Here is a 12047-nt window from a genome sequence, read left to right on the forward strand (position 1 = left end):
AGTCTGTCAACATTGCATCAGTATACAAGGTCTGTTTAAAAAGAATCGCAAATTTTAAATTTTTGCAGCTTACATTTGATTTTTAATTTTTTTGTGGCGTTATGTCCGTACTTATGTTTCTCACTTCTGCCAAAAAGTTCGGCCATTTGGAAAGTTCAGTTAATTGTTGACAGCTGTTTTGCTTGGACATGTTTTGGCTTGCCTTCTATTTTTGCCTGTTCCAAAAAATGGATCAAAGAATCTGTATCAAATTTTGTCTGAAAAACAAAATTAAGTGCGGGGACGCATTCCAAATGATGACTGTGGCATATGGAGAAGCTACCTTGGATCGAAGCAATGTTTATCGGTGGTACAAAATTATCTCAAGAGGGCCAAGAAGATGTGAGAGACAAAGAGCATGCTGGACACCCGAGCATGTCAACAACAGACGAAAACATTGATGAAGTGAAAAAAATAGTATTGGCCAATCGTTGAATCACCATTAGAGAAGTTGCCGAGTACCTAAACATATCAATTGGCTTGTGCCATTCGATTTTTACCAATAATTTGGGCATGACACGGGTCACCTAGCGTTTCATGCCAAAATTGCTCAATTTCAACCAAAAACAGCAATGCATTAATATTGCTAATGGACTTGCGTTGGGCTCTGTCCACAATGACCCAAATTTGCTCCAGAGGGTCATAACTGGTGACGAATCATGGGCTTATGGTTATGACATGAACACCTAAGCTCAGTCATCCCAATGGAACCAATGGCTCAGTCATCCCAATGCACGAGCCAAGACCGAAAATAAAGCACCCAGTTTAGTCAAATGTGAAAGTATTGCTTACAGTTTTCTTCGATTACAGGGGGTGGTGCATCATGAGTACTTGCCACAGGGTAGAATGGTAAATATGGAATATTACCTGCAAGTTATGCACAATTTGTGCAAAGCAATCCGCCACAAATGCCTGGATTTGTGGAAGAACAAAAATTGGCTTTTACACCATCAAATGACAACATCCCTGCTCATACTTTATTACATGTGCACGAAGTTTTTGCCAAAAACAACACAATGATGATGCCACAACCACCGTATTCCCCAGATCTGGCCCCCAATGACTTTTCCTTGTTCCCGAAACTGAAGAGGCCCATGAAAGAACGACGCTACGCTACGATTGATGAGATAAAGATTGCATCGAAGGAGAAGCTGAAGAAGATCACAAAAAATGATTTTTTGAAGTGCTTTGAGGATTGGAGGAAACGTTGGCACAAGTGAATAATATCTAATGGGGATAACTTTGAAGAGGACAAAATAGATAATTTTGAAAAAAAACACCAAAGTCGCAACCTTTTTCAACAGACCTCATACATATTATACGAGGAGGGACGCAAAAGTAACGAAAATTGGGCTGCGGTGGGGAGCGAGAGTGGAGGAAGCCTTCGTTCGGCCGGTCGTACATCAGGCTCACGCCACCTGCGTCAGTATGTGCAGCGCTGTCGCTGTGACTGGACTCAATCCATCCGTGAGAGATGTTTCAGTGAAACAACTTTTTTCATTTCGGCAAAAAACGTGATGGCGTATTATCAAGAGCAATGCACTGCAGTGAAACTTTTTTTCTTGTTGCCGCGAATGATTGGCCGCGGAAACTATTGTATGCTCAAGACTGCTTATGGGGAAGCTGCCCTAAGTAAAACCAGAATCTACGAGTGGTTTACACGTTTTAAAAATGGTGAAAAGTCAATTGAAGACCAATCCCATTTGGGCCGCCCTTCAACATCAAGAACCGACGAAAACCTCGACAAAATCACTGTCCTCATTCATGAAGACCGTTGAAGAACCATTGATCAACTCTGTGAGATGTCTAGAGTGTCATGGAGTTCAATTCAGAGGATTCTAGAGCAGACCTTTGGCACATAGGTGACTGGTTCTTCCATCATGGCAACGCGCTGGCTCATACTGCCCTCTCCATGATGCAGTTTTTGACAAAAAACAGCACGACATCGATTGTCCACCCCCCCCTACTCACTGGATTTAGCTCCCTGTGACTTCTTTTTGTTCCCCAGGCTCAAAAGGGACATGAAAGGAAAGCGCTTTGCCACTGTGGAGGAGGTAAAACAAAAATCGCTAGAAGGCCTAAAGGAAATCCCGATAAATGAATTTCAGAAATGTTTTGAACAATGGAAGCATTGTTTGGAGAAGTGCATTGTGGTCAATGGGGAATACTTTGAAGGTGAACAAATATATTGAGAACTAAAGAATCTAGAACAACATTCCTGTTATTTTTGGGTCCCCCCTGGTACATCCCCTTAAATGTCCACTTAATGGTGATATTGAGTAATCTTGCCCCTTTATTTTGGCTTCTTAGTTACTTTCACTGCATCTAATCACTGCTATCTGCTTTCTATATAGAACGTTAATCAATCTCTTGCCATCAGTTGATTCCAATTTCATTCAGGATATGTGGCATCATATTCCAGTCCACATTATCAAAGACTGACTCCAGAGCATGCACTGTGATATTTTTAAGTTCCTATTTCTATATCCTTTTTTATATGAGTCTGAGAGCAACAATGGTAATAATACAACAATCTTGTTCCTCAACTTTTTCTAAACCCATATTGATACTTCATCAAATACTCTTCTGCTTTCTACTCCATTCTTTGGCAAATTATTCTAGCCAGAATCTTGGATGTACGAGTTATCCAACTGATTTTTACAAAAATTTTACACCTTTCTGTCTTTTTCTTTTTTAGCATTGGTGTAATTGATTGAAAGGATGAAAAGATTACAAAATCTATACACCTTTTTAGTGGATCATGGGATATTTATGTTGAATCCATAACTTACAACACATAGCTTATAATTTACCTCAAAGAGTTCTTCAGGCTCCAATGGAGTGGCAGAAAACACAAGGCCATTATTAAAGCTTCGAACACGAGTTGCTGTAGTGTTTTCATCCCTTAGAACAATATTTTTTCCATGACAACTGCTAAACCTGTTGGCAATAATGGTAAATAATCACAATGAGGCATGAGATAATAACCAGAAAAAATCAATCAATGATCTCAAAAGTAAGAATGGCAATTGGGAAAGAATAATTTTTATTTACCTGTGAGTTATTTCAGTAATGAGTGGTAGACTTAGATGAGAACTTGCCATAGGGTGTGAACTGGCAACACTATTTTCTTGACCATGTTGATAATTAATGATTGACACTTGAGCACACTGTCCATAAAGGTCAATTACAGCATAAATATCTGCCAAAGAAATAAAATTATATGAAAATATATTATAATTTTTTAAAAATTGATATACTACCGACTACAACTGTCCAACGATGCCACATGAATTTCCTAATAAAATATCAAGTTTCAGGACCTAAGAGCCTGAATTTAAGATAGCAACAAAATTAAGAAGATTTTGATGAGTATTTACTAGCCATCATTTCAGGAAAAAATGTAGCCATAGGAGTGGTGAATTGTGAATGAGAGTGTTTGCTAAGGGGAATTGAATGTATTTATAGTAGTATGAATATTGCTAAATTAAATTAGATGAAATTGAAAAATATTTTTGCAAGCCAAGTATTGACAGTAAGGTAATAGATATGAAAACTCTTCTTCCATGATAATAAGTGAAAATAACACACAGAGATCCTACTTTGGGCATTTTTTCGAGAATGAATTATATGATATTCTATACAATAATACAATTTATCGACTGCAAATCAATATTTATGAGATGCTACTAAGGCTTTTGAAATATTCTAACTCCAAATATATTTTAGATAACAGACTTTGAGAAAAGCATAATGATTGCAATACCGAAGAAACCAAAAACATACAAATCCGAAGTCAAGGCAACTATGTAGAAAAATAGCTAAATGCTCAACCTTTCCTACGATGTACACAAAGTTGAGAATAAATTCGATTAATTTGATTTTTCATTAAAAAAAATAGGAGACATAACTTTTCGAATCGCCCTCATATATAGAAGAGCAGAAGAGGATAGGACCATATGGATAACTGTGGGCAAATTGATGGATTGGACACATATTGAGGCACAATGGATTGATTAGGAATATAATAAAAGGAAAAATAGCACGGAAGATTCAATGAGGAAGACCAAGAGACATGTACAGAGGAAAAATTAAGAAGGACGTAAAACAGAGAAGATATCAGGGATTGATAGAATTGACATTTAATAGAGTAAAATGATACTGATGATGATGGAGCCAAGTGAGGGTTGAAAGAGGGGGAGACATCAAACCATAAAAAATCCCTATCACAAGTCCTTACATAAAACCCCATAATACAATGTTGTAGTCTGAGCTTTATGTCATGATCCAAATAACTTAGAAGTTTAGGAAATTCAATATATGCTTGTGGCTTTATTTCCTCAGTTAGCAGATTCTTCTATGAAATAGGGTGAATTTTGACTAAATTAAAAAAATAATAAAGAGCAACATTATCCAATAGCACAGCATGTATGTGTAACTGAGTAAAATATCATTTGTATACATTATTATTAATATATCCCAAAAATACATTTTTCTGCTGTATTTTCAGGAAAAGATGCGCTCAAAAATTAATATTTGATTACTTATACTTTTTTTAGGTTAGGAACACTTTAAGATATACAATCATACCTCATTTAGAGCAACTGATGTTTCAAAGAGTCTTTACACGACGAAAATTTACTTCAAATGATAGAATTATATTCCATGTACCTATTACAAGTATTCATCAGTTTAAGTAACACAAACTAAAAATTTCTTTTATAACCATAGGAAATGTATTATTTATGTGATAAATATTTCTAATGTAGCAAACTATGGATGAAAAATTGGAATCAGGAATTACTTTTCAATCATGGAACCACTTATTCTTGAAGAAGCCTGTCCCTTAAAAGGTATATAAAATAGTAACAGAATAAGTGTGTCTTTCAAGTCTATGAACTTGACATAAAACCATTTTGTTACCACTTATCTCTAATATGAACACTATGAAATAACAATGGAGCCATGGAATTATATGAAACAACTGTATATATAGTTCTGAGAACAAATTTACAGCATTCACTGAATATGGCACTGAATGAGGCTTTCTACTTTGAATTGAAACATGCAGATTATTTCTAAGACTAAAAATTCATATCTCGATTCTCTAAAAGAAGCACCAGTTTCCTATCTACTTTTAAAAAGTAAAAGTTTTATTGAATGAGTATGCAATGTAATTTTTTCCTTATTACAAAAATAGGATGAAATGCATGCAAGTTTTATAAATAAAGCAATCACACTGTATGGTTGTTGGGATCATTAAATCCGAATTAAAATGGTTTCAAAATGTCATTAGATTTCTGCATACTAGGAAGAGATACCATTCGCAGGGCTTATGTTTCTCAGGAACTTTGGAGCGGGTAACTAATATATTTGAATGCCTTCTCTCATGGCATGACATTCATTAATTGTCAATAACAACAATAATAGTAAAAGGAGTTAATATATTGATTGTGGACAGAAAGTAAGTACAGCATACAGTTTATCAATTACCCAGTTATCATGAATATTGTGTAGACAACCATTATCTACTAAATTGCGCAACTTAATAATGGCAACATATTTGCAAGTGCTTCTTTAAAATATTTCAAGCAAACTAATTATGCCATCAATAGTATAATATTCAAATTTATGTTTAACTACCAAAATAATATTAAGGTGGTTAATCATTTGATAATCAGTACAATAATCATAATGCCATTAAATAACATTTTGCCCAGTGATTAATTACAAATGTAACTAAAAAAATTATATCATTTGTGCATGTGCATGTTAATACAGGAATGCCCTCTACATCTCCGATAAAAAGTGGAAAATTAATGCTTTGAGGCATTGAACAGTATGTTGCACTAGAGTCATATATACATAATAATCAAGGCCTTCTCAAAAGGTAGTATTGCATGACTGATTAGGGCACAAGAATCCTTGCAGTCAAGTCACTTACGTGGGGGTATGCTCTCACAGGCCATCCCTTGGTCCTCCCCATTAACATAATAATGGAGGGATCCATCAACATGCCTCATCATCCCTATCCGACTGCCCACCTCCAGCGAGTCCAGGTCACACCGGTAGCCATTCCGTACTGTCACACCATCCTACATATTTTTCATTTGTACACAGATCAATTACACATGCATTTCATTCAAAGTACACTGTGGTTTTTAAATAGATAATAATTTTACTGATACCAACAATGCTATATTATCAATAAATATTAATTCAAATCTATATCACTGGTAAGAAACCTCATTAATTGCAGTGATCCTCATAGATAAGTCATTTATCACATGTAGCATATATCATGCGTTGAAATTATGCAACTTTATAAAAAATAAACACTGCGATTAGCATTTCCTTGGAAAAAATAAATTTTCACAAAACATGCAATGCTTTGAAGGCATGGTAAGCAACATCTTAAGCTGATAAAGTCTGCAAGTGAATATTTACTGGATGAGACACACACAAATTACAAGAGCATGATATCGTATCAACAAAAAATATTTATCAATTTTGATAAATCATTCACCTTTATAGGATGATATAGTGATACAATGCTTTGATAGCAATAATGAATGTCATTGGGGAATAATTTGCAAATACATAGACATAATAATTTCAAGGATTTTTCTTGAGTTTGGAAAAAAGAAATTAAGGTCCTCACTTTGATATCTATATCTGATATTCAAAAAATTCTAAAGCAAATGTTAATTAAAACATGTGATAAATGAATATTTAATAGAAGTTTTAATTTTAAAAGCAAAATTGCAATAAATACTATCACAGCATAAAGTTAATCAGATTAAAAGAAGCATGTAAACCTAAAAATTAATGAGGTTTAAGCTCAGGATCAATCTGTACTTCAATGCACAAGTGTATCTGAAATCTAACATATGCGAACACTCTACAACAAAAGACACTCCTAGTATAATTTTCAAAATGTAGCTGAAATAAAGTAACTATAAATATTGCTGTCAATTCCTAAGAAAGATATAATGAATCAAAACTGTTTCAGTTAACTTCTTCAAATAATTATTCCATAAAAATGGCAACCCTCAACCAATAAAGATGAAACTTTTCAATGCCATTTATATTCCATTAATTTTGGAGAGAGGCTATATAATGAATTCTTGTTTTTTTTTGCATTCACATCACTACACATTAATGTGTTTAAACATTTGCATTGGTTGCTGAAATGTTCTTGGAAGGTTCTCGGGTATATTCTGTGAGCATAAGTTAAAAACACTCTGGAAGAATGAGTTTAATAATATGTTGGCTTTATCTAAACTACTTGCTACTTTATCCCCCTTTTTGTTATCCAATGATTTTATGGTGGACTTTTTCCCTGCATTTCTCCTTACATAGGACCAAAACATCTTTGAGTTATCATTTAAATGTTCACCTAATTTTCTCCTTTTGAATTCTGCTACCACCTTCCGGAAGGCCTTCTTGGCAGTGGACCTAGATGCTTTGTAAATCTGCATGGTTCCGTTGATTTTATCAGGGGAGGAATCTTAAGCTGCATTTTTCATTCTTGCATGGCACACCCTTCGCTGCCTTAGAGATTTCCTTTCTTCAGAGTTGTACCAACAGGGTTCCTTATTCTCTTTTAAATATTTGCTACATATTAATCTCTGTATTGCTTAACGTGCTATCGCAAGAAAATCATTCCAAGCCTCCTCAACACTCATGGTTTTGCTTAATTTGTCAATCTAAGAAAGGAACTAAGTTAACACACACTTCAAGCCATCATAGTCAGCTTTATTGAATAAATAAACCTTTCTCTTAGGTTTGTCAGCTTTTTCTATGCTTAGAGAAAATTTAGCGTTAACAGCCCTGTGATCACTGATTCTGTCAATAACTTCTACATTTAAGACCTTTGCAGGTATAATTGTAGCTAATAGATCAAGAATGCTCTTTCCCCCTGTTGGTCAAGTGACTAATTGATGTAGGGAATTCGAGGTGAACGTAAAGAAGGGGGCCTCGCAATAAGCCTTGTCTTTACCTGCATTTATAAAACTGTACGAATTCCAATCTACTGTGGGAAATTTAAAATCGCCACCAATAATTACACTATGCTCATTGCTGTGGGATTTAAAGCTTTTTATTGGCTTTTCTAGATCTGGTATTGAGCTATCGCCAGTGTGGGGTGGTCTATACTAAGCAAAGACGTATTCTTTCACTGAACACTTACTATACAGCTATCAGGAAATAACTCAGCTCTGCTGACGCTGGAGTTTTTAACCGCAATAAACCCTCCTCCTCCGACTTTCTTCTGTCTGTCATTTTTATAAACTGTGAAGGACTTGGGAAATATTTTGCTGTCTGCGATATCATCTGTTAACCAACTTTCAGTTCCTATAATGATATCTGGCTCTGTGCTATGAATTAGGTGGTGAAATTCCAGTATTTATTTGGATCTATGATATGGCAGGAAATTCAAATTGAATTTTGTCCAGATTCAAGCGCCGCACCCTGTATATGTGCATATCTTAGAATATAGAATATGTACACCAACCTACTTAGGAAATCTCTTGAACAGTGAATTCTTAAAACTCCCTGGAAAAATTTTTTTTTTCTTGACTGCAGATTTAATATATTAACAGAAGTGCAAAACAATGGAATCAACACATCAGTAAGTTGTAGTGATATGATTTATCATAGTCATTTTATGAACTCATTCCATTTTGTTGAAAGAAAGATAGATAATTTTTTGGTCCTAAAATATCTCCTCTTCTCTCATTATCCATTTTCTGACAGTCCGAAGTAATATATTCAAAATGAGTATTGAGGGCTACTCACTTACCCGATAATAAAACTTTGAAAATTCTAAAATACTAAGAAAGTTTTTGATAGATTATGCAAATATTAAAGCAGTGATATCATATTTACTAATGAATTAAATAATTCAAAAGCATATAATAAAATGCAAGGAAAAACTTCATCCATTAAATGAAATTTCCAGTCCTCTGTAAATTGTAATAATTTTAACTATCTATTCATTCCAGTAACAACCTGAAGCAAACATTAGAATAGAATTACATAATGAAAACAAGACTAAGAAATGGGAAGTGTTACACTTGTAACATAGGTAGTAGACGAAAATGTTTACAATATAATTTTTATCCTATTATCATTTGAAATTATTCTAAGGTGATTATATGATTTAATGCCTCAAGGAACTATGGCAAGCTTCCAGATTACAACGAATTGTGCATATGCGCATAATCAACAGGACCCACCTGCATTACAGAGGATCCACTCAGCATCCAGGTATCATGGTCTATGTCTGTCATTGTGCAGGGAAAATCTAAGTTATCAGGCTTGATGGCTGTAACACCTGAAAATAATTATGCCGAAACTTGTAAGATAATATTTTTCATATTTATCTATCTTCTATTAGCGAAAAACACTAATACATCCTCTTAAAAGTACTTATGTTGTTTAACTTACCAGCTTCTATAGAGCCAGACCAACGATCAACCATTTTCTCAATGACCACTTCAAACATTTCTCCTTCTCTCAATGCTCTGTTGCTTATAACGATGGCATCATTGAACTCTCCGAAAGCCCTTGGTCGAGAAGCAGTAAGTCCATTGTTTGAAACTCTTGCATTTTTCCCATGCACATGATGAAACCGCAAATCACTAAAAATTTGAAAGAATTTGGAGTTAACAGCTGAAAAAATTACTATTACCTATTTTGTCTTTCAAGAACATTTTTTATTGATCACATATTAGTTGGTTACGGTAGTCCAGGGGGTAGAGCGTTGGACTGCTGACCAGAGGGCACTCTGGGCACCTGCAGCTCAACCCAAGCTATGTGATTTTTGAGTACCAGATCTTCCTTGGAAACCATAACTGGCACAGGGAAAGGAACTGGCCCCCCTACCCTGTGTGAATTTCACACGCCATTGGGCTTAGTACTGGGTGAACTCTGCCATCACCTACCAAACCGACCTTCAGGTTGATTACTGTGTTTTTTTTATCAGAGCATTAGTCAAAATATAATTTTCCTTTGAATGGCAATTGGCCAAGTGAAATGACATTTGAATATTAAGTAAATAAGAGGTCTGTTCAAAAAGTATTGCAAATTTAAATTTTCTCGGGTTAAATATACTTGATTTTCGATTTTTTTGTGGCATTATGTTTGTACTTATGTTTCTCACTTAAGTCAAAAAGTTCGGCCATTTTAAAAGTTCAGTTAGGGGTTGGCAGCTGTTTTGCTTGGATGTGTTTTGGCTAATCTTTGATTTTTGCCCATTCCAAAAAATGGATCAAAGAATCTGTATCAAATTTTTTGTGAAAAACAAAATTAAGTGCACAGACGCATTCCGAATGTTGACTGTGGCATAAGGAGAAGCTACCTTGGACCGAAGCAACGTTTATGTATACGTCAATGACAGACGAAAACATTGATGAAGTGAAGACAATAGTATTGGCCAATTGTTGAATCACCATTAGAGAAGTTGCTGAGGACCTAAAAATATCGATTGCCTCGTGCCATTCAATTTTTACCAATGATTTGGGCATGTCACAGGTCGCCGCAAAATTCGTACCTCAATTCATGCTCAATTTCAACCAAAAACAGCAACACATTAATATTGCTAATGACTCAGTTCGCGACAACCCAAATTTACTCCAGAAGATCATAACTGGTGATGAATCATGGGTTTATGGTTATGACGTGAACACTAAAGCTCAATCATCCCAAAGGAAGCTGCAGCACGAGCCAAGACCAAAAAAAGTGCGCCGAGTTTAGTCAAATGTGAAAGTTTTGCTAACAGTTTTCATTGATTGCAGCGGCGATGTGCATCATGAGTTCTTGCCACAGAGTAGAACGGTAAATAAGGAATATTACCAGGAAGTTATGTGCAATTTGCGCGAAGCAATCCACCACAAACTCCCAGATTGGTGGAAGAACAAAAATTGACTTTTTCCCATGACAAGACCCTTGCTCACACATTGTTACTTGCACCATTTTTGGCCAAAAACAACACATTAATGATGCCGCAGCCACCGTATTCCCCAGATCTGGCCCCAGTGACTATTTCTTGCTCCCGAAACTGAAGAGGCCCACATAAAACATGACGCTACGCTACAATTGACAAGATGAAGACTGCATCGAAGGAGGAACAGAACAAGATCACAAAAAATGATTTTTTGAAGTACTTCGAGGACTGGAAAAAACATTGGCACAAGTGTATAATATCTAATGGGGATTACTTTGAAGGGGACAAAATAGATATTCATGAATAAATAAATAATTTTTGAAAAAATACAAAAGTCACGATACTTTTTGAACAGACCTCGTATGTACGTGTCCTTTCATGAAAGATTGGATTATAATATTATACTGCCATTCTTATCCACTTCAGTGGATTCTGTGATATCACGGGGAGGCCTCCTCTCTAGAATACTTAAGTTACAACCAGCTTTCCCATGAGGAACAAACTCGGATTCCAATCAATAATCAAATTTATTTGTATAATTTTTTCATCCTTGACAACATTAGATTTTATATCAATCATCAACTTTTTACTGCATTAATGTGTCAAAGCTTCATACTTACCACCATAATATAAATAATGCTTGACAAACATCAATTTTTTCTGTACCATGCAATGGACACAAAGTGCCACACACATTTGTGACAGAGAAATATGACATCAAACAGACAAGTAAACTAACCAATACACTGGAACAGAGGATGGTGGATAAGGGTAAGGAGCACACTCACAAAGTATTTAATGGTTAAAGAATGAAATTAGTAGTACAAGTAGTCATTAAAAGAATTGACCTAAGGTCATTTTCGCCATTAGAGATAGCTGGGTACTTTCATAAGGGTCGGAATTTCAGGGAATGGAGGAACGGGAAGAGAACTCAGGCATCAGCATTAGTCTACTCTTAATGATAGGCAACAAAGGGTCCACCGTCAAATGTCCTATCTGACAGATGAAGCACTCCAGTTGAAGCGATCTTCACATAGCACCTTCATTAGGGATCAGAAAA

At 35.4% G+C, this 12047-nt stretch overlaps 1 protein-coding gene across 1 annotated transcript in view; it reads right to left on the reverse strand.

Annotated features, from left to right (window-relative positions):
* Positions 1–12047, reverse strand: part of LOC139694559 (neuralized-like protein 4) — a 69180-nt gene that overhangs the window by 22850 nt on the left and 34283 nt on the right. Inside the window, exons 13-17 of the mRNA XM_071593059.1 lie at positions 9490–9683; positions 9279–9376; positions 5984–6134; positions 3094–3241; positions 2853–2979 (exon numbers count right to left, since the gene is read on the reverse strand). Coding sequence (XP_071449160.1) covers positions 2853–2979; positions 3094–3241; positions 5984–6134; positions 9279–9376; positions 9490–9683 — 718 coding nt within the window. The remainder of the gene's footprint in view (positions 1–2852; positions 2980–3093; positions 3242–5983; positions 6135–9278; positions 9377–9489; positions 9684–12047) is intronic.

Source organism: Hetaerina americana, unplaced genomic scaffold (assembly GCF_022747635.1).
Source record: "Hetaerina americana unplaced genomic scaffold, ioHetAmer1.1.p SCAF_50, whole genome shotgun sequence".
Classification (NCBI taxonomy): domain Eukaryota; kingdom Metazoa; phylum Arthropoda; class Insecta; order Odonata; family Calopterygidae; genus Hetaerina; species Hetaerina americana.